Source organism: Lutra lutra, chromosome 3, assembly GCF_902655055.1.
Source record: "Lutra lutra chromosome 3, mLutLut1.2, whole genome shotgun sequence".
NCBI classification, from domain to species: Eukaryota; Metazoa; Chordata; class Mammalia; order Carnivora; family Mustelidae; genus Lutra; species Lutra lutra.
This window is the reverse complement of record NC_062280.1, coordinates 1640031-1664480: the sequence shown is the minus strand read 5'-3', so window position 1 is coordinate 1664480 and position 24450 is coordinate 1640031. Positions and strand designations below refer to the sequence as shown.

Genomic DNA, 24450 nt, shown 5'->3' with positions numbered 1-24450 from the left:
CCGATGCAAGGCTCGATCCCAGGACCCTGGGAACATGACCTGAGCCTAAGGCAGACGCTTAACAACTGAGCTACTCACGCTCCCCACCTGTTTTCTTTCTCTATTTTCTTTTTACTATATTGTTGCAAGTTTTTGAAATATTTTTATAATAAAATTTTGATTCACCTATAGCATTTTAAATGTATCTCATTGTATAGCTTTTTCAAATGATTGCTCTAGGATGCATATTTTATTTATATAATTTATCACAATCTACTAGTGTTGTCATTTCTCCAGTTCAAGTGAGATGCAGAAAAAAGTTTTTTGTTCCTTCAACTATTCTATTTATAATATGATCGCCTTACATATTCCATATATATATATATACGTATATATACGTATATATATATGTATATATATATATAGAATCACATCAGAAAGTTTTTGTTTTTTTTGTTTGTTTGTTTTTTTTGTTTTTTTTAAACCTGACTCCCCTCACCCTCTGGTAACTATCAGTTAGTTGTCCTTAGTTAAGAGTCTGTTTTTGGTTTGCCTCTCTCTCTTCTCACCTTTGCTCATTTATTTTGTTTCTTAAATTCCACATATGAGTGAAATCATGTGGTTTTTTCTTTTTTTCTGACTGATTTTGCTTAGCATAATACTCTGTAACTCCGTCCATGTCATTGCAAATGGCAAGATTTCATTCTTTTTAATGGTTGTGTAATATTCATATATATTCATACACACACACACACACACACACACACACACACACATATACATATACCATTTCTTCTTTATCCATTCATCGGTCAGTGGACACTTGGGCTAGTTCCATAATTTGGCTATTGTAGATAAGGCTGCTACAAACATCAGGGTGCATGTAACCCTCTGAATTAATATTTTTGTATTCTTTGGGTAAATATCTAGTAGTACAATTGCTGGATCATAGGATAGTTCTATTTTTAAAATTTTTTTTGAGGAATCTCCATACTGCTTTCAGTTTGTATTCCCACTGACAGTGCAAGAAGGTTACCCTTTCTCTTCAACCTTGCCAACACTTGTTTCTTGTGTTGTTGATTTTAGTCATTCAGACAGTTGTGAGGTGATATCTCATTGTAGTTTTGATTTGTATTTCCCTCATTCATCCCTGGTGAAAAGATGCTGAGTGTCTCTTCATATGTCTATTGGCCATCTGGATGTCTTCTTTGGAAAAACGCCTATTCATGCGTTCTGCCCATGTTTTAGTTGGATTATTCATTTTTTGGATGTTGAGTTGTATAAGGTCTTTAAAATATTTTAGATCCTAACCCTTTATCAGATATGTCATTTGCAAATGTCGTCTCCATTCTGTAGGTTGCCTTTTAGTTTTATAGATTGCTTTTTTTTTTTAAAGATTTTATTTATTATTTTGACAGAGATCAGAAGCAGGCAGAGAGGCAGGCAGAGAGAGAGGGAGGAAGCAGGCTCCCTGCTCAGCAGAGAGCCCGATGTGAGGCTCGATCCCAGGACCCTGAGATCATGACCCAAGCCGAAGGCAGAGGCTTAACCCACTGAGCCACCCAGGCGCCCCTGTAGATTGCTTCCTTTGCTGTGCATTATTTTGATGAAGTCCCAATAGTTTATTTTGCTTTTGTTTCCCTTGCCTCAAGAGAAATACCTAGAAACAAGCTGGTATAGCCCAAGTCAAAGGTTACAACCTGTGTTCTCCTCTAGGGTTTTGATGGTTTCATCACATTTAGGTCTTTTATGCATTTTGTACATTTCTGTATGGTCTAAGAAAGTGATCCAATTTCGTTTCTGCATGCTGCTGTCCAGTTTCCCCATTCCGTTTGTTGAAGAATCTTTTTCTCACTGGATATTCTTTCCTGCTTTGTCAAAGATTAGTTGAAAATATAATTGTCACCTCAGTTCTAGGTTTTCTATTCTGTTCCATTAATCTGTCTATTTTTGTGCCAGTTCCGTGCTGTTATTATCACTATAGCTTTGTGATATGACTTGAAGTTCAGAATCGTGATGTCTCCAGTTTTGCTTTTCTTTTTCAAAGTTGCTTTGGCTCTTCAGAGTCTTTTGTGATTCCAAACAAATTTTAAGACTGTTGGAAAATTCTAGTTCTGTGAGAAATGCTGTTGGTATTTTCTATTTTCAATAATAACTTAGAAAAGTAAAGATTTACCCACATGGTTGCTTAGCCTGTTCTTTTATCTTTCCTTATGTTCCAAGGTTCCTTCTTTTATTGTTTCCTTTCTGTTTAGAGAACTTTCTTTAGCCATTTATTTGGTATAGGTCGAGTGACTCAAATTATCTTAGTTTTCTCTCATCTGATAATTTTTCAATTTCTCCTTAATTCCTGAAGTATGTATTTTTTCTGGATATAGGATTCTGGACAGTTCTCCCCCCCCCACCCCACCCCAACACTCAAAACTATTGTGCTATTTCCTTTTTGCCTTCATGGTTTCTAAAGAGAAATAAACTGTATTTAAGATTAATTTTCTGCTATAAGACTTGATTATGTCCTGTATCTTCAAGATTTTTCTTTGTCTTTAGTTTTCAGAAGTTTAACTGTGATACATCTTGGCATGGAATTGTTTTGGGTTTATCCTGTTTGGAGTCAACTCAATTTATTGGATCTATAGGTTTATGCCTTTTATCAAAATTGGGAACTTTGTAGCTATTATTTCTTCAAGTGCTTCTTCAAGGCTGTCTTCTTTTTTTCTAAGACTCTGATGACACATAAATGTCACCCATATTGTTACAGACTAAGAGATCCCTGAAGTCCTGTTTTCTTTTATATTATTTGTGTGTGTGTGTGTGTGTGTGTGTGTTGTGTGTGCATGCATATGCCTATTATCTCTGCATTGTTTAAATTGGACATTTTTGTAATCTCTCCTTTTTCCAGGTCACTAATTCTTTCCTCTGTCCTCTCCATTCTGCCACTGAGCCCAGATACTGAGTTTTTCAGTTGGTTATTGTAGTTTTTCAGTTCTAATACTCCTTTTGGTTTTTTTTTTTTTTTGCCTCTTTTCTTTGTTTAGATTTTCTATTTCTTTGATAAAATTCTGTACTTTTTAATGTGTCTCAAGAGTGCTTGTAATTATTTATTTAAAACATTTTTATGATGGTTGTTAAAAATCTTCAGTAATTCTAATATCTCTCTCATCTCAGTGTTGGAATCTACTGATCATCTTTTTTTCATTTAGTTTAACATATTCCTGTTTCTTGATATGATGAGTGACTTTTAACCAAGTCTTGGGTATTTTTGATATTATAAGACTCTAGAATTATTTAAGCTTTGTATTTTAGTGGCTCACTCAGATACCATTCCAGTAGGAGAATGGGAATGGAGATCACTACCTCATTACAGCCTGGTGGGGTAGAGGTTCAGCTTCCGCATTTGGCTTCTCTTCATTACTTCTTGGCAGGACTGGATACTCTAGTTCCCCATGTGATCCTCACTGTCACCACGGAGGGAGGGAGTTCACAAATACAACATGAAACTATTTACAACGTAGTGAATTTCAGTCTTATGACATACTATGATTGGTTTTTATCTATCTTTCAAACATTCAACAATTTCACAGAAGTACTAAAAAAGATACAATGAGTAGATAAGACGAAGGCCCCAATAAGAGTGGATGGGCTCTGGAACCAGTCACAATTACAAAAGTAATACAGCATGATGGAAACCAACGTTACAATGGGAATCTAAGATCTTACATTTTAATCCTGACTCTGTTACTACCCAGCTTTGTAAATTGCTAAACTCACTCAACTTCTCTGGCCTTGGTTTTGTAAAGAGGTAAGAGGTTTGCCAATTGGGCTATTATTTATTTTCCTGTTTTAATCTTCCATGATTAGCTAGTTAAAATGAGAATTAAAGAGGATGGCACGTCAAAAGTTCAACATACATATCAAATCAATTTTGTAAATATAGTCATTATAATTAGAGCAAATAAAACCTTGAGGTGAAATGATATAATGAAATTTTGAAGAAACATAGCCTCTTTGAGCTCACAAAAGTCATGCACACTTATAGCTGAAGAAGTAACTTGGACCTCTTTTCAAAGCCCAGAATTCCATCTACCTGTAGCAGAATCACTCGGTGAACTTGCTAAATACAGATTTCCTGAGATCAAGCCTCAATCAATATGAACTTATTTTTTGAAGTGAAAACCAAAGAGCCCTCTTTATGAATATTATATACACTAATAGTTATGAGCCACTGCTTTAGGCTCCAAGAAATTATCTTCAACACTGAAGAAAAAAAAGTTAGTATGTTATATCCAAAGAGAATAATGGGTCAAGGAATTTAAATTCTTGAAATCAAATATAAACAATTATGATTAGGGTGAAACAGAGTTTATACTTTTGAAATAATATAACTACGCAGTTACTCTGGCAAGCTTATGTTTTAAATAATCCAATAAATTTGGATGGAGATCAAATAAAAACACGTGACACACAACTGTAAGAAGGCTAACATTTATAATGAATTCTAATTATGAGTATTTCAAAGGACCCCAAGGCCATTTATTTCTATGTGTAAAGCAAGAAAGAAGGACAACTGAGTTTACTGCCTGGTATAAGTGGTAAAAGGTTATTATATCTTACACATAGAAGATATTCAACAAATATCAACTTTCATCTTCTCAACCACAGAGAGAAAAACATCTGCAAATGATCATGGTAAAGAAACACTTGGAATATCTAATATAACCCACTCACTCAATATGATAAATTTCAAAAACAACTTGAACTTTATATAAAATGCCTTATGGGGGACCTGGATGGTTCAGTCAGTTAAGCATCTGCCTTCAGCTCAGGTCATGATCGCAGGGTCCTGGGATAGAGCCCCGTATCACGCCTTCCTGCTCAGTGGGGAGTCTGCTTCCCCTTCTCCTTCTGCCCCTCCCCCACTCCTCCTCTCTTGTTCACTCACTCTCTCTCAAATAAATAAAATCCTTAAAACAATAAGCAAACCAACAAACAAGCAAAGGCTTTACTATACCTGTAATATCGTCATACGGGTGAGCATATTTTTCTGATGAGATGTTTCATAATCATCAATTCCTCAAGAAAGTACTATGATGCCAAGAGCTTAGCACATTAGTTTACATTCTTAGAGTATTATAGCTTAAAAGATACATATAATAACTTACTCTACCTTTTGTAACTTTTTCTATATGGTCCTTTTCTATAAGGAAAAATTCCTTGAGTATCTTTTGTCCACTTAATGCAGGAGCTGCATGGACAAATAAAAAGGTATTTGCTTTCAAGAAGCTCACATACTGGGGCACCTGGCTGGCTCAGTCAGTGAAGTGTCCAACTCTTGCTCTGGGTTCAGGTCAGGATCTCAGGGTGGCGAGATCAAGCCCTGTGTCAGTCTCCATGCTTATGGCAGAGTTTCTTCTCTCCCTCTCCTTCTCTTTCAGCTTGCTCCCCCTCCCACCCCCAGCTCATGCACTCTCTGTAAAATAAATAAATAAATCTTTATTAACAACAACAAAAAAGAAGCTCACATACTGGAACCAGAGGAATAAATCATGTGAGAGTGATAATAACATTAATTCTTTGCTATTTTTGATAGCAGAAAAATAAGAAAATAAGTGAATTAAGTTCCTTCGCCTGTCTAAGCTAGTGATGTTGCCGAGGTTAGATGCTGTTCCTTCATTAAGTCATTAATGGGTGCAATGTGTGTTTGGAATTTGTATCTTATGTTTTATAATAGGATGTCAGACTAGATTATGATTCACATTAGCTTATGCTTATTATAATCAAGATGTATGGTTTTCTGAAGATTCCAGATGATTAAAAGCACTATTACAGGACTTAACTTTAGGACTGATTCCCTGACTGATCTTACTTGCTGAGAACGGGAGGTTACATTTGCAAGCTAACACACACGCATGCAGGCAACATTCATGCACATACAATTCTATTACCTTTCATTATATTAAGTTTTCTGAATAATGAAAATCAAGAACCAGCTTTTCAAAGTACTGGAGATTTTTTAAAGGAGCCATACAGATTTTACTTCCTGGAGTTTAAAATATTTATTTTTATCATATCCATCACATTCTAGAAAAAAAGAAACACTCTGCTCACCATTACTCTTTGCATCACGTGCCTATTGCTAAGTCACAGTTGAGATTAAAATTACAAATACATGATGATAAAAGAAATAAATGCATAGCATAAGCAGGCATGACGTTCTACAGAAAGAAATTTGCATGCAAGCTTGCGCCCATGAACATGAGAATTCAGTTAGGGATGAAACCCTGAAGCACACTCTCATGACAGGATGAACCTATTAGTGTAGTTAAATATTTGCAGACCTTATTCATTTCCAAATACTTTACTAATGCCGGAAACAAGACAATTCCTGGCTTGTAAAACAGAACAAACCACCCTAAAACATCTGGCATACTTACACACTTTTCGCTGTCAAATACATAGCACAAATGTTTATTTGACTCAGAATCTTTGCATATGAAAGTGAATATCCTCTTGTCAGTTTTGTCATCTGCACAAAATGATATTCTATGAAGCTGGCAATTGTGTTGGACTTCCTGCGAACACAAACGGAAATAAACAGTTGAGATTTTTGCCCACTTTCTGAAATACCAGCTTGTGTTCATAACATACAACTCAGGACTTTAAAAGTGAAACAATCATCTGTCGAAGTTCGGTTTATAATCGCATACACCCAAACTTAAACAAATACGTGCAGGAGACGGGCCTCCTGATTCAGACTAAACTCCGGTGGATCTCAGCGGGACTTAGAGAAACACAAGCAGGATATGGAAGGGTCAGAGGTGCATGCACTTTCTGCTTGCAAGGGACCGTGAGAGACTACTTTAAACTCTGAAATTTCACTTAGAAGAACACCAAGGCCCCGAGAATTAAGATGCTTCCACAAGATTACAGAATTAGCAGAACTCTTTTTTACCAGAACGTTTTCATTTTACCTTACTTCTCCTCAGTAACATTACAGTTTAAAACATAAATTCTTCTGCACATGATTTCCTATGAAACACACCACCATTTCAACCTTAGTTTTCACATCAAATCGTATTTTACATGTCCTCATGAGGAAGGTCTACATATCAAGCATCTTAATTACTGAATCAACCCTACTAATCAGAAATATATATACGGTTACAGTTTTATATTTTTCATATATGCACATACATATTCTATATATATAAATATATTTTATTAATACATATTAATATATATTTATATATTATATATATATCTATATCTATATCTATATATATATATATATATATATAACAGACATATAATATATACATTCTAACATCTGTCCAAGTTCAGGGTTTGGTATGTCCGCTTTGATGAGATCTGATCTTTCACTCTGATTCTCATTACTGCTCATCAGACTGAAAATGAGCAAATAAGATATAGAAATAGATGTTAAGAGAATTTGTTTATAGCACTGTATTTTTTCCCTGCATACAAACCAAATGGTAAGTCATCAAAGGCAAGCGTGAAAATTAGAATGAGGAAGCGCACTATACGAATGTAACATTTCTGTCATCGCTGGATAGCTTGATGTGTCCATTTCGACAGCAGGAAGGAACAATGCCAAAAAGAGGGGCTCAACTCACCACAGCATCTGATGAGGACGTCTTCCCTTTCTTGGGGTTAGTGCTAAGATGGACAATGGCCATATCTGTCTGAGACTGTCCTTCTATACTTTTTCTGATTGGCCAGTCTTTTTTTTGCTGACATATTTTTTATTTTAGTGTTAATACTGTCAATCAAACAATACTGAGCCACCCTGCAGCTTCCAAATATTGACAGCAGGCACACACCAGTTTGTAAATAGTATCATCATGTTAATGATAATATAGAGGAAATATCATGACTATGTAACATAGAAAAACGACTGATTTTTTTTTTTCTACTTGTAGGAGAAACTACAAGTAACATGAAAACACACCATTCACATAGGCTGGTGGTAAAGCATCCACAGGCTCTGTTCACTTACCACCCAGTATGGCCACAGAAAGCCTTTGGTAATGCCAGTCGGGAATCGTGTTACTTTTTGTTTAGATTGACAGAGCTATCTTCCGACAAAAGACTAGGAAGCTAAAACTTGTAATTTTATTATTTTTGTGAATTTTTTGTTATTGTGATAAATCTTTGTGAATTTTAAATGTAGCCCTAATTTTTGATGAGACTGTACAGACTTGGGAACACAGTCAAGCATAGTGAAAACACAATTACACTTTAACACTGACCATATTTTATTGGAGTCGGAGCAAAGAATAAGGAAATCCCCATTTCACTCACACCACCTCTTTCCACCACTGCATGATCTTCGTTTGAAGGATTAGCGAGAAAAGAAGAAAGGGAAAACACACAGAAACAGACTGGAGCCCACCGAGATGGCTTTTCTCTTCTCTCTTCATTCAACCACAGGGCATAGAAAAATGGTCTATTTTCTATGAAGTCCATGTTAGATTAATAAAGAATTTTTAACTCCTACCTCATACATGTACATGTTAATGTAAATAAATTTATTTAACGAGCATAATATTTTTTTCACTACAACTAAATAAAATAAACCGAAGCAGAAAGAACAGCAGACCTGGTTCTGATTCATGTAGGTCTCCCCAAACGGCACTTCCTAAACTCGTGTCTGAGAACAGGCTGTATCAGAGTTACATGGGGTGGTGCTGGGTTTGTTTTGTATGATATAGATGTGAAGTCTTTTCAGCAGATTCTGAACCTGAAAGTCCTGAGTGGATTCTAGCAACCAGGACTCCCAGGAATCTCCTCGGGGTCCTGATGCTCAGTGGAGCTGGTAAAACCTTTTTTAGGTTATTTTCTTTTAGTGGATCCAAAAAATGGTACGTTCTATGTATGGATGAAGAGTTCAGGTACTCTATGTTCATATGTAATATATGGGTAATGAGTCAGTTGCTCTCTCTTCAAATGCAATATTATTGAATTTATAAGATATTCCCAAGATTTTAAAACTTCAAGATTGCTTTGATTTGGTAGGGATGAAAAAAGAGATATTTTTCCCTATTAAAAGCTCGGGAAAACTTACATGTTTTTAGGGAAAAATGCAATTGGGTCTCTTAATAATTAGCTATTAAGTCTAGGAAATTGAGACCTGGGGACAGGGAGGGAAAGCTTTTGTGTCAGTGATTTGAGTAAGGCAAAATATAATGCTCAAAACTCAATCGGTTAATCATACGGAGTTGAATCCCACTGCACTGATGTTTGATAAATGAGATTTAGGATGGGGGAGGAAGTTACATCTGACAGTCCACGTTTAGAGAACAGAGTGATATGGTTGGCAGCTGTCAAAGCACAACTCACTATTACGGGGGACTTGTTACCAGGACTTCAGAATCACCAGCTGATGACGCTGAGCTCCATTTGCATTCCCATGATCCACCTCTCTGTCTCCTTCTCTCACACGTGTGCACACACACGCACACACGCACGCGCGCGCACACACACACACACACACACACCACATATTAGCATTGGTCATCTTGTAGAATTAAGTTTTTATATTTTATGCTCTTCCAGGGATCTGTCATTATTAACTGTCCAGTGTAAACACGAAGTTCTTTCTCTCTATACTCCGTGTTGAGCCGTATTTCCATGTTGCCAATGGTCACCTTCTCACTGTGTCCTCACATGGCCTCTCCTCTGTGTTTGCACATCCCTGATGTCTTTATCAGGACCCCACCAGTTCCGGTAGATGAAGGCCTCATTAAGACCGCATGTAACCGGGACGCCTGGGTGGCTCAGTTGGTTAAGCAGCTGCCTTCGGCTCAGGTCATGATCCCAGCGTCCTGGGATCGAGTCCCGCATCGGGCTCCTTGCTCGTCGGGGAACCTGCTTCTCCCTCTGCCTCTGCCTGCCATTCTGTCTGCCTGTGCTCGCTCTCTCTCCCTCGCTCTCTCTGACAAATAAATAAATAAAATCTTTAAAAAAGAAAAAAAAAAAAAAAAAGACCGCATGTAACCATAATTACCTTAAAAGCTCTACCTCCAAGGAGCCACATTGGGGCTTAGGGCTTCAACATAGGTATTTGGGGTAAAAACAATGAAGTCCATAACAAATCCATATTAATAAATGTGAAGCCAGACTGGGTTATACTTAAAATTTTTTTCATTGGATTTGTAGGGGAAAAGGCTTTTAAATACAAGAACTTTAAAAGTTCACGATGTCTTATGGGGTAAATTATGTTCCCCCAAAATTCATACACGGAAGCCTTACTACCCATCCCATACCTCAGAATGAGACTGTATTTGAAGATAAGGTTTGAAAGCGGTGATTGCATTAAAGTGAGTTCATTAGGATGGTCCCTTGTCCAATGTGACTGGTGTCCTAATAAGAAAAGGAAACTGGGCAGACAGAGACACTAGGGATGTATGTGCACAGACGACCGTGTGAAGAGGCGAGCAACAGGGCAGCCGTCAGCCAGCCGAGGAGAGGCCTCAGAGGAAAATGACACCACTGCCCTTGTTGTCTTAAGATTTCCTGCCTCCAGATTTCTAGGGGGAGGAGTCAAGATGGCGGAGAAGTAGCAGGCTGAGACTACTTCGGGTAGCGGGAGATCAGCTAAATAGCTTATCTAAAGATTGCAAACACCTACAAATCCAACGGGAGATTGAAGAGAAGAAGAACAGAAATATTATAGAAACAGAAAATATTATAGAAACAGAAAATTATAGAAACAGAAAATCAACCACTATCTGAAAGGTAGGACTGGCGGAGTAGTGAATCAAAATCGACGGGAAGATAGACCGCGGGGGGAGGGGCCGGCTCCCGGCGAGTGGCGGAGCAACGGAGCAAAATCAGGACTTTTAAAAGTCTGTTCCACTGAGGGACATCGCTCCAGAGGCTTAACTGGGGTGAAGCCCAGGCGGGGTCAGCGCGGCCTCAGGTCCCGCAGGGTCGCAGAAGGATCGGGGGTGTCTGAGTGTCGCAGAGCTTACCGGTATTAGAACGGGGAAGCTGGCTGCAGAGACAGAGCCGAGGAGTGACTCTCAGCTCGGGTTGACTTGAACCGGTCGCAGGCTCGGTCAGCTCGGAGCACGGCCGGAGGCCAGGGTGACGGGAGTCATTGGGCGCTGTTCTCTGAGGTCACACTGAGGAGTGGGGCCCCGGGCTCTCAGCTCCTCCGGGCCGGAGACCGGGAGGCCGCCATCTTCATTCCCGTCCTCCGGACTCTACGGAAAGCACTCAGGGAACAAAAGCTCCCGAAAGCAAACCCGAGCGGATGACTCAGCGCGGCCCTGGGTAAGGGCAGTGCAACTCCGCCTGGGGCAAAGACGCTTGAGAATCACTACAACAGGCCCCTCCCCCAGAAGATCAACGGGAAACCGAGCCAGGACCAAGTTCACCTACCCAGGAGTACAGTTTCAATACCAAGGAGAGCAGCGGAATTCCAGAGGAGAAGAAAGCAAAGCACAGAACTCATGGCTTTCTCCCCATGATTTTTTAGCCTTGCAGTTAATTTAATTTTTTTTTCTTTTTCAATTATTTTTTCTTTTTCTCTTCCTCTGCTAAATTTTTTTAAGTTTTACCGTTTTCTTTTTTAACGTTTTTTAAATAGTTTATCTAATATATATATATATTTTTTTCCTCTTTTTATATTTTTTCTTTATCGGCTTTCTTTTTTTAAATAGTTTCTTTTTTTTTTTTCTTTTTGAACCCCTGTTTATCCCCTTTCTCCCCCCTCACAATTCGGGATCTCTTCTGATTTGGCTAAAGCATATTTTCTTGGGGTTGTTGCCACACTTTTAGTATTTTACTTGCTCCTTCATAAACTCTTATCTGGACAAAATGACAAGGCGGAAAAATTCACAACAAAAAAAAGAACAAGAGGCAGTACCAAAGGCTAGGGACCTAATCAATACAGACATTGGTAATATGTCAGATATAGAGTTCAGAATGACGATTCTCAAGGTTCTAGCCGGGCTTGAAAAAGGCATGGAAGATATTAAAGCAACCCTCTCGGGAGATATAAAAGCCCTTTCTGGAGAAATAAAAGAACTAAAATCTAACCAAGTTGAAATCAAAAAAGCTATTAATGAGGTGCAATCAAAAATGGAGACTCTCACTGCTAGGATAAATGAGGCAGAAGAAAGAATTAGCGATATAGAAGACCAAATGACAGAGAATAAAGAAGCTGAGCAAAAGAGGGACAAACAGCTACTGGACCACGAGGGGAGAATTCGAGAGATAAGTGATACCATAAGACGAAACAATATTAGAATAATTGGGATTCCAGAAGAAGAGGAAACAGAGAGGGGAGCAGAAGGTATATTGGAGAGAATTATTGGAGAGAATTTCCCCAATATGGCAAAGGGAACAAGCATCAAAATTCAGGAGGTTCAGAGAACCCCCCTCAAAATCAATAAGAATAGGTCCACACCCCGTCACCTAATAGTAAAATTTACAAGTCTTAGTGACAAAGAAAAGATCCTGAAAGCAGCCCGGGAAAAGAAGTCTGTAACGTACAATGGTAAAAATATTAGATTGGCAGCAGACTTATCCACAGAGACCTGGCAGGCCAGAAAGAGCTGGCATGATATATTCAGAGTACTAAATGAGAAAAACATGCAGCCAAGAATACTATATCCAGCTAGGCTATCATTGAAAATAGGAGGAGAGATTAAAAGCTTCCAGGACAAACAAAAACTGAAAGAATTTGCAAATACCAAACCAGCTCTACAGGAAATATTGAAAGGGGTCCTCTAAGCAAAGAGAGACCCTAAAAGTAGTAGATCAGAAAGAAACAGAGACAATATACAATAACAGTCACCTTACAGGCAATACAATGGCACTAAATTCATATCTCTCAATACTTACCCTGAATGTTAATGGGCTAAATGCCCCAATCAAAAGACACAGCGTATCAGAATGGATCAAAAACCAAAACCCATCTATATCTTGCCTACAAGAAACTCATCTTAAACCCGAAGACCCCTCCAGGTTTAAAGTGAGGGGGTGGAAAAGAATTTACCATGCTAATGGACATCAGAAGAAAGCAGGAGTGGCAATCCTTATATCAGATCAATTAGATTTTAAGCCAAAGACTATAATAAGAGATGAGGAAGGACACTATATCATACTCAAAGGAACTGTCCAACAAGAAGAGCTAACAATTTTAAATATCTATGCCCCTAACGTGGGAGCAGCCAACTATATAAACCAATTAATAACAAAATCAAAGAAACACATCGACAAGAATACAATAATAGTAGGGGATTTTAACACTCCCCTCACTGAAATGGACAGATCATCCAAGCAAAAGATCAACAAGGAAATCAAGGCCTTAAATGACACACTGGACCAGATGGACATCACAGATATATTCAGAACATTTCATCCCAAAGCAACAGAATACACATTCTTCTCTAGTGCACATGGAACATTCTCCAGAATAGATCACATTCTTGGTCTAAATCAAGTCTCAACCGGTATCAAAAGATTGGGATCATTCCCTGCATATTTTCAGACCACAATGCTCTAAAGCTAGAACTCAATCACAAGAGGAAATTTGGAAAGAACCCAAATACATGGAGACTAAACAGCATCCTTCTAAAGAATGAATGGGTCAACCAGGAAATTAAAGAAGAATTGAAAAAAATTTATGGAAACAAATGATAATGAAAACACAACGGTTCAGAATCTGTGGGACACAACAAAGGCAGTCCTGAGAGGAAAATATATAGCGGTACAAGCCTTTCTCAAGAAACAAGAAAGGTCTCAGGTACACAACCTAACCCTACACCTAAAGGAGCTGGAGAAAGAACAAGAAAGAAACCCTAAACCCATCAGGAGAAGAGAAATCATAAAGATCAGAGCAGAAATCAATGAAATAGAAACCAAAAACACAATAGAACAAATCAACGAAACTAGGAGCTGGTTCTTTGAAAGAATTAATAAGATTGATAAACCCCTGGCCAGACTTATCAAAAAGAAAAGAGAAAGGACCCAAATAAATAAAATCATGAATGAAAGAGGAGAGATCACAACGAACACCAATGAAATACAGACAATTATAAGAACATACTATGAGCAACTCTACGCCAACAAATTTGACAATCTGGAAGAAATGGATGCATTCCTAGAGACATATAAACTACCACAACTGAACCAGGAAGAAATAGAAAGCCTGAACAGACCCATAACCAGTAAGGAGATTGAAACAGTCATCAAAAATCTCCAAACAAACAAAAGCCCAGGGCCAGACGGCTTCCCGGGGGAATTCTACCAAACATTTAAAGAAGAACTAATTCCTATTCTCCTGAAACTGTTCCAAAAAATAGAAATAGAAGGAAATCTTCCAAACTCATTTCATGAGGCCAGCATCACCTTGATCCCAAAACCAGACAAGGATCCCAACAAAAAAGAGAACTACAGACCAATATCCTTGATGAACACAGATGCAAAAAGTCTCGCCAAAATACTAGCCAATAGGATTCAACAGTACATTGAAAGGATTATTCACCACGACCAAGTGGGATTTATTCCAGGGCTGCAAGGTTGGTTCAACATCCGCAAATCAATCAATGTGATACAACACATTAATAAAAGAAAGAACAAGAACCATATGATACTCTCCATAGATGCTGAAAAAGCATTTGACAAAGTACAGCATCCCTTCCTGATCAAAACTCTTCAAAGTGTAGGGATAGAGGGCACATACCTCAATATTATCAAAGCCATCTATGAAAAACCCACCGCAAATATCATTCTCAATGGAGAAAAACTGAAAGCTTTTCCGCTAATGTCAGGAACACGGCAGGGATGTCCGTTATCACCACTGCTATTCAACATAGTACTAGAAGTCCTAGCCTCAGCAATCAGACAACAAAAGGAAATTAAAGGCATCCAAATCGGCAAAGAAGTCAAACTATCACTCTTTGCAGATGACATGATACTATATGTGGAAAACCCAAAAGACTCCACTCCAAAACTGCTAGAACTTGTACAGGAATTCAGTAAAGTGTCAGGATATAAAATCAATGCACAGAAATCAGTTGCATTTCTCTACACCAACAACAAGACGGAAGAAAGAGAAATTAAGGAGTCCATCCCATTTACAATTGCACCCAAAACTATAAGATACCTAGGAATAAACCTAACCAAAGAGACTAAGAATCTATACTCAGAAAACTATAAAGTACTCATGAAAGAAATTGAGGAAGACACAAAGAAATGGAAAAATGTTCCATGCTCCTGGATTGGAAGAATAAATATTGTGAAAATGTCTATGCTACCTAAAGCAATCTACACATTTAATGCAATTCCTATCAAAGTACCATCCATTTTTTTCAAAGAAATGGAACAAATAATCCTAAAATTTATATGGAACCAGAAAAGACCTCGAATAGCCAAAGCAATATTGAAAAAGAAAGCCAAAGTTGGTGCCATCACAATTCCGGACTTCAAGCTCTATTACAAAGCTGTCATCATCAAGATAGCATGGTACTGGCACAAAAACAGACACATGGATCAATGGAACAGAATAGAGAGCCCAGAAATGGAACCTCAACTCTATGGTCAACTCATCTTCGACAAAGCAGGAAAGAATGTCCAATGGAAAAAAGACAGCCTCTTCAATAAATGGTGTTGGGAAAATTGGACAGCCACATGCAGAAAAATGAAATTGGATCATTTCCTTACACCACACACGAAAATAGACTCAAAATGGATGAAGGATCTCAATGTGAGAAAAGAATCCATCAAAATCCTCGAGGAGAACACAGGTAGCAACCTCTTCGACGTCAGCCGCAGCAACATCTTCCTAGGAACATCACCAAAGGCAAGGGAAGCAAGGGCAAAAATGAACTTTTGGGATTTTATCAAGATCAAAAGCTTTTGCACAGCAAAGGAAACAGTGAACAAAACCAAAAGACAACTGACAGGATGGGAGAAGATATTTGCAAATGACATATCAGATAAAGGGCTAGTGTCCAAAATCTATAATAAAGAACTTAGCAAACTCTACACCCAAAGAACAAATAATCCAATCAAGAAATGGGCAGAGGACATGAACAGACATTTCTGCAAAGAAGACATCCAGATGGCCAACAGACACATGAAAAAGTGCTCCATATCACTCGGCATCAGGGAAATACAAATCAAAACCACCATGAGATATCACCTCACACCAGTCAGGATGGCTAAAATTAACAAGTCAGGAAATGACAGATGCTGGCGAGGATGCAGAGAAAGGGGAACCCTCCTACACTGTTGGTGGGAATGCAAGCTGGTGCAACCACTCTGGAAAACAGCATGGAGGTTCCTCAAAATGTTGAAAATAGAACTACCCTATGACCCTGCAATTGCACTGTTGGGTATTTACCCTAAAGATACAAACGTAGTGATCCGAAGGGGCACATGCACCCGAATGTTTATAGCAGCAATGTCTACAATAGCCAAACTATGGAAAGAACCTAGATGTCCATCTACAGACGAATGGATAAAGAAGATGTGGTATATATACACAATGGAATACTATGCAGCCATCAAAAGAAATGAAATCTTGCCATTTGCGACGACGTGGATGGAACTAGAGGGTATCATGCTTAGCGAAATCAGTCAATCGGAGAAAGACAACTATCATATGATCTCCCTGATATGAGGGAGAGGAGATGCAACATGGGGGGTTGAGGGGGTAGGAGAAGAGTAAATGAAACAAGATGGGATTGGGAGGGAGACAAACCATAAGTGACTCTTAATCTCACAAAACAAACTGAGGGTTGATGGGGGGAGGGGGTTGGGAGAGGGGGGTGGGGTTATGGATATTGGGGAGGGTATGTGCTATGGTGAGTGCTGTGAAGTGTGTAAACCTGGCGATTCGCAGACCTGTACCCCTGGGGATAAAAATATATGTCTATAAAGCTGTAAAAAAAAAAAAAAAAGACAGGATGAATACCCAAGTTTTGTAGCAACATGGACGGGACTGGAAGAGATTATGCTGAGTGAAATAAGTCGAGCAGAGAGAGTCAATTATCATATGGTTTCACTTATTTGTGGAGCATAACAAATAGCATGGAGGACAAGGGGAGATGGAGAGGAGAAGGGAGTTGAGGGAAATTGGAAGGGGAGGTGAACCATGAGAGACTATGGACTCTGAAAAACGATCTGAGAATTTTGAAGGGGTGGGGGGTGGGAGGTTGGGGGCACCAGGTGGTGGGTATTGTAGAGGGCACGGATTGCAAGGAGCACTGGGTGTGGTGCAAAAATAATGAATACTGTTATGCTGAAAAAATAAAAAATTAAAAAAAAATAAATAAAAAAGAAGGCAAAAAAAAAAAAAAAAAAAAGATTTCCTGCCTCCAGGACCGAGAAAGTAAATTTCTGTTTCTTTGAGCGACCATGTCTGTGGTATTATCATCACGGCGGCCCTAGCAAACTAATATGCACCGATTTCATCTACAGGTAATGAGAGGCCGTCCCGGACACTTCAACAAACAACACAGCTTTGTCTCTCTCATACTCAGGGAACCACCCTTCACCCATCTCTTCCACAGCACACGAAGAAAAATTCCTGAAAACAAGACCAAATACCATTAAATACACTTCTATCCCCAAAACAGGCCACTTTGGAAGAACTCCCAAAAGTTGTTTTTCTCCTAAAAATTCTACAGGATCTTAAATTGTCATTAACTGAGAACTAGCCAGGTCCAGTTGGTAACCGATCTTACTTACTGAAATAGGAACATAACCTCAATTAATGGAAGTTTAGAGTGCCTTCTGACACTCAAAAGGAAGACTCACCTTTGTTTTCGGTTCCAGAATTTTTACCCCATATATTGATATCTGCAGCTCAACTTTAGGGATTTTCTGGCCTTCAGATTTCTTGATATGTCTTGCAAACTACAAATGAAAAGTTATTCAGAAAACTCTAATTCTGTTTCCATGGAAAATGAACACAAAACATATATGTAATATGTATTTGGAGATTGTATGCAGTGCTAGACTTCTATTAAATAAATTATTACCCATTATAAAGTATTTTATAAACCCAAATAGCTTCAAAATATTTAGTCATCATAGTAATCTACCATTATTAGCATGAAATTCAGATACTCAGTAGCCTTTAGAAAATTTTTAAATACTTCTCTCATTATATTTAAACAATTATATTCATGCTAAGTAGTTAAGAAAATGAAAACTGTGGGAAGATAAGCAAAGGTCAACAAAGAATTTATTTCTCTGTGGATCTTCTGTTTTTAATACCTTTAGAGAACTTACAGTTCACCAGTGCTGGATATACCATCTTTGCCATTTTTAGATGCTTACCTCATGTGGTATGTCATCCTACCCAGTCAAATCAATGAATGCAAAAAGAAAGGTTACCATGTTTAAACTGAAGTTAAGAGCTGAAGTAATTATCCCAGCTAAAGGAACCAGACTCAGTCTAGCATTGTATCTTAAAAACCTAAACATTTTCCAATGCTTTCATAGTAATATTTATTGTAACTTCTTTTTTTTAAGTTTTTTGTTTCCACGTAATTAAGCTTATCAGCCTTTTCACTATTTTTGAAGGTTTTGTTTATCTGTCAGAGAGACAGAGGGAGAGAGAGAGAGAGAGCACGAACGCACCAGCAGGGAGGAGGGCAGCGGGAGAAGGAGACGCACACTCCCCACTGATTAGGGAGCCTGGCTCGGGACTTGATCCCAGAACCCTGAGATCATGACCGAGCTGAAGGCAGACGCTCGGCCAACTGAGCCACCCAGGAATCCCTTTCTTGTAACTTCTTATTGAACTGGTATGTGTATGCAAATGCTTGTTAGGTTTTGTTATAAAATAAAAAAAGAGAATCTCGACATCCATGCACTTTGTAAATGGAGTCCTGTCTCTCTCCCATCATTGCCAGATTTAGTGGTGGAAAAAATTCCAAGAGCCCAGTTAAATATGAATATTAAATGGTGACTTAAAAAAAAAAAACCTTTTATTTTAGAATACACATCTACACTCCATACATATGTGTATACACATATAATACATACATGCTGTTTAGTGTAAGTATGTCCCATGCAATATCTGGGACACATACTTAACACGAAGAATATTACTCATTGTTTATTTAAGTTCAAAGTTGACCAAGTGTCCTGATTTTGGCAATGCTGCTGGCAATGCTGCTCTCTCCCTACTTTACTTCTCTCTACCCTCTGCCACCTTTCTTTTTAAAAAAAATGGGCGGGGGGGGGGGGACTACGGAAAAAAACAGGATTTTCTACCCCTCTTCTAAGGCCTCAAAATGTTATTCGCTACTATTGAAACATTTTTCAGCATATGGGCCATCTCATTTGACTCAAAATAGACTACATGGGAGGCAGGGTGGGGTTTCAGTCTTCTCCTGTGAGTCGTATTTATCTGCACTGTGCATCTCTAACGTGGGACAGATGTGAAGACACATGGTATAGTTCCGTTCTAAAGCACAGAGTGGTTAGAAGCCCTTTTGTCTTTTCACGGCTCTGCACGGCCATCAGAGTGATGTAAGTGATGCACACACGAATGCCTTCAAGTGTCGGCCGTGCTGTCCCGGGGAGGAGGAGAACCATTTGTTTCACTTCATCCGGGGAGGTATGACTTTTTAGCGACCTGTCCGTCCTGTTCTATGAAGGCAGGCAGCGCTTGTTTTGCATCCAGAAGTCTTACAGTCCACACATGAACTGGACGAAATCGTGCCAGATAACTTTTGCATGTCTTCAAGAAACATGTTTTGTTTTCAGACCTTAGAAAATTATTCCAGTTCTCTCCCAAAGGAAGTAGATTCAGTTTGCTTATTTTCCCTTCACAATCTCCTTCCTGTACCGGCATAATTAAAACAATTTGGGGGTTTTCACGTAGGAAGGCTCACAAAATAAACCAGTGGCTTCCACCTCTGTGACGGCCTCCGAGTAGAGCCACTCCCATCTCGGGCTGCAGCCCCAGGCTAAGTGGGCCTCCTGGACGCTGCTCTTTTCCAGAAACAAGACACTGAGCAGTGCCTCTTGTGGCCTTTTCCACATCTGAACACAACCTCTCCTGCGACCTTTCAGTTTCCCAAAGTCTATCGCAGAACAACCACGGACATGAAACCTCACTGAGGGACTTCCCTTCCGCCAGGAAAAGAGAAGAAATCATGCAAGAAATGAAAAAAAGGAAAAAGTGGGGGCTACAGGTAGAAAAGGAAAAAAAAAAAACAAATAGGAGAGGAAGGAGGGAGGAAAAAGAAAACAAAAGAATGAGATAAAGAAAAAGGAATAAAATATCCAATCTAAGGGCTTCTGAGATCTTTTTCTTTGCTTCTTATCAAGATGAAGTTATTGTGCTCAAAGAAGACTGACAGGTCACCCAATCCAGTACCTTGGTCATAGAACGGGCTTGTAGCAGTCAGGCTGAGAATCTAGTTTCGTAGCTACCCACTAAGTAACTCTTTTCTTTTGCACAACACATTTTCTACATTAAAAAAAAATAAACTTCCCAGTTTTACTTCCATGCGCATCAAGGCTTATGATGGTTACTGGTTTCACCTGCTGCGTGTTGTTGCAAACGACGACACCTAAGTTTATATTTGCTCAATCTGTAGGTGAAACAGAATATTCTCACTCCTGTCCATTTTTCTCCGAAATCGAAGATTACTGCATTAAGTTTGCATGCCTCCTCTAACTCAAAGCCTGACAGACCTCTTAACTGTGCTCCACAATACTTCTACTTTACAGGCTGAAGACTGCTCATCATTCTTACATTATATTCTTCTGTCTCCCTATTTGCTACTTGAATGTTAATGCCTGAGGAGCCTTTTGTGAATTTCTTTCCATGTTTGCTTCAGTGGATTCATTCTTGGTAGTCTAGATAGTGATCTACCCATCAAAATTTGTATATAATAATCCAATAAAAAATATTAAAAGGGGGTAAAGCCTAAGCATCTGGAGGATATCTGGATACAACAAACAAATACACAGAAACAATCCTTGACCACCATTAAAAGATGGGGAAAAATGAAGTATTTTACTGGAAATTCATAGTTACTTAAATGTATGTCACTAGAAAGTAGAACAGCTACAGAAAATTTCTTACAGGGAGGACCACTGTGTTTCAACAGCACAATCATGCAATTTCTATTTATTTCTCAAAGGACTTTAAAACAATGAAATCTAACTATACTGCTAAGGGAATATACATTATTAGGAAAGAAAACCAATGAATTTATTAATATGAGTCAAATATTCAGAGCTACTCTTCCTCTTTGTGGTTCTTATAAATTGTTAACTTCATTAAGGATATTCCTAATAATCCTACAGGGAATCAGCTGTGTATGTATGTGTGTATAAATTAAATTAAGCCCTAACACTTTATTAATTAAATAACTGGTTATGAAGAAGAAACAGTGCTATGCTACATAGAGAGAGTGAGGTCGGAAAAAAGACCAAGATGAGAGGAACTCAGTGGCAATTCCCGAAGCCTCCTTTGCTGAGGGAGCATCACGTAATTTTAATCTAGCTGTATGGGGTGCGGGATCTCGCCTCTAACACTGGGGTCGAGGAATGCTGGCCCCCTGCTTATCTCCCAGAGAAACTAAGACGCTTTGGACATATATATCAATATTCATCCACATGTAAACATCACGAGCAGACTGTTTATAAAATATATTCTGTCCTCTGACATTTGTCCTAGTTGTATTGATAAAAATAAATAAAACACTACAAAAAATGAAATTCATTACAATAATAACTAACTTATTAACACTTGATAATTTAATATTAAATATACAGAAGTTGAAAGGGTTTTTAAATTCTTACATTTTGGAAAATTTGTTATTTTCTTAAATCTTGGGGCTAAAACAGGATTAAGAATTAGAAATGGTTGACCATGACTGAGAAACAGAAAATATATTGTTATGGCAAATATGAAATCTGAAGGTAAAAATTTTAATACTTATATTGGGGTGCCTGGGTGGCTCATCGGGTTAAAGCCTCTGCCTTCGGCTCAGGTCATGATCTCAGGGTCCTGGGATCGAGCCCCGCATCGGGCTCTCTGCTCAGCAGGGAGCCTGCTTCTCTCTCTCTCTCAGTCTGCCTCTCTGCCTGCTTGTGATCTCTCTCCATTCAAATAAATAAATAAAATCTTTTAAAAGGAAATTTTAACACACAAAATTATTTAAGAAAACATTTATAAAGTATAAATTCTCTATAAAATGATAGAAAAGCTGTATGTAATAAAATCAAAATTTAAAAATTTTTCTTGAAAAATAATCAGGCATCATTAAACATAGGAGCATAAAAAAATACACTATTGAAAATATTCTAAGTATCCTGTCACCTTATATTAATCCTAAGTTTTTAAGTTCTTATCAGAAACCAGTACCTAAAGTATTACAAAGTTTTGAAAAACGAGCAAATACAAATAAAATATTAACTTATGTGGCAAGTAAAATTAAATGCTGAACTGTAATGGATAAAAAGGCAATCAGAATACATATATAAAATAAACAGAAAAATAAACAGAAAATTTAAATGGGGGATGTGTTCACAAAACAGTTAATGAGCAATTTTTTTTTTTTTTGGTAGAACTACAGCACCACCTTCTGGCCATTCCCTCATGACAACAGAATTAAAAAGGAGCCAGAGTCTACATTTCTAAAATAAATGCAAATATTCTTGAAGGCTTTGAATTGTAGCTCTGACCTCTGACACCAAGATATATATAAAATAAAATTAGATAAAAAACACTGTTTTATTTAGTTTGTTTATGTATCATTACCCTTAAATACACTTTCCTGATCTATAAAATTTTTGCAATCAGCAGCATAAAGATTGCTTATTAGATAAACATTTATTCTGGAAGACAGGTGAAAAACAAAAATTATCAAGTGAACATGCATTTTTTAAAAACTATACCGCATACTAACTACAAATCACATTCTTTTATTAGCGGGAATATATTCCCAAATATAAAATAACATAAGAACTGCAAAAAGTCTCCAGAAAATGTATGAAAAATAGCCACTGTCTAAAAGCATTTAATTTCAAATACCTCTACATGTCACCTGGTCATAATGTAAATTAATCCTTTTGGTTTGGGATCTGAGTTGACTGAATAAAAACACATAAAGACATATTAAAGTCTAGACATAAAGACACATTCTAAGTATAAATACCATTTTTCTTCTATAAAAAATTCTGATTGTAGTGAAGCTGGATTCGTTGCTGAGTTTGCAATATTTTGAATATTTGAATATTTTTTGAATTTTTGAATATTTGAATATTTTGAAGAGAATATTATTCTAAATGTTCACAGTTCATAAATGTTCACAGTTCATAAACTGTGAGGTCTTTCTAATCTTCTGTTAGTACTTAAAAGTACTGACCAAACAAGGCCAAGTCTGAATTATTACCTAATGAGCAATGGAAAGAAATGACTGCCCAGTTCACTTTTTTCCCAAATGGGAGAGATATCATTTTGGAAACTTTCAGCATATTTTCTTGGAAGCAGTAGTAAATGATTTACGTGTAAAGTGCGTAGATAAACTTATTATCCATTTTACTTTCTTCCCCCAGAATACGCACCAGCCCACCTCAACTGTTCTTCAATTTAAACATCAGCAGATTCCACCTGATAAGACATTCTCAAGGCAGAGAGGCATGTTTTCATGTTGAGGACTTTGCCAGCCAAGACCAAAGGCCTCTCCCTCTTGTCAAATAACTGGATAATCTCTAAACTAAAGAAAGTTAGAGCAGGTTTGTTTCTGGGAAAAACCGTGAGAATACAGCAAAAAACAGTGAATTATGTAAAAAACAAAAAATGCAGTCGTTTGTTAGATTTTCTTAATGAGATAAAGATGAGAATTCTATTGAAGGAATTTTTCACATCTTCATATCTCAGTGAGAACAGGGTCTTCTGGAATGGGGCACACTTAGAAAAATGTGCTAAGATACGTGGCATTTTACAGAGAATTTTCTCAGGAAACGGGATAATGAGTATGGATTTGCTTATTTAATGTCTCTTCTGCTCTCTTGGTCTCACCAGTCCCCACGTCTGCACAGGGACACAGACACATCCTCTGGGATTTGGCATTATGACATCTTTAACACATGGTGTCTCAAAATTCTGCTTTGGAACCCACTCTAACTCCACACTTCCCGCTAGCGGACGTGGTCTCCTGTTAGAGCTGCTACGCCCTCACCAGCCTCTGAGTCAGGGCACGGGTCCCCCTTGTCCAAGCAAGTAAAGGCAAGCTACTGAATGCCAACCTTGGGGAACACTGCCACTTTTTGTTGTTGTTGAACAGGAGAAATTATGGACAAACAGGAAGAATGTGCCACATTAAAAAAAAAATAATCGTGGAGTCATATTTATTATTAAATGTGTTTCCCTGATCTGGTTGATATTTATTACCTTTTAATAGGACAAAGCTAGTATCTGCCACAAAGCTATTCACATTTTGAATATGCATCAACCTATTG

The 24450-nt window shown here is 38.0% G+C and overlaps 1 protein-coding gene across 10 annotated transcripts in view; it reads right to left on the bottom strand.

Annotated features, from left to right (window-relative positions):
• GULP1 (GULP PTB domain containing engulfment adaptor 1) overlaps window positions 1–24450 on the bottom strand; it is a 263779-nt gene that overhangs the window by 36260 nt on the left and 203069 nt on the right. For all 10 annotated transcript variants that reach the window (XM_047720545.1, XM_047720547.1, XM_047720540.1 and 7 more), the window contains 2 exons: window positions 17773–17871; window positions 6411–6548 (listed from right to left, as the gene is read on the bottom strand). In XM_047720545.1, coding sequence (XP_047576501.1) covers window positions 6411–6548; window positions 17773–17871 — 237 coding nt within the window. The remainder of the gene's footprint in view (window positions 1–6410; window positions 6549–17772; window positions 17872–24450) is intronic.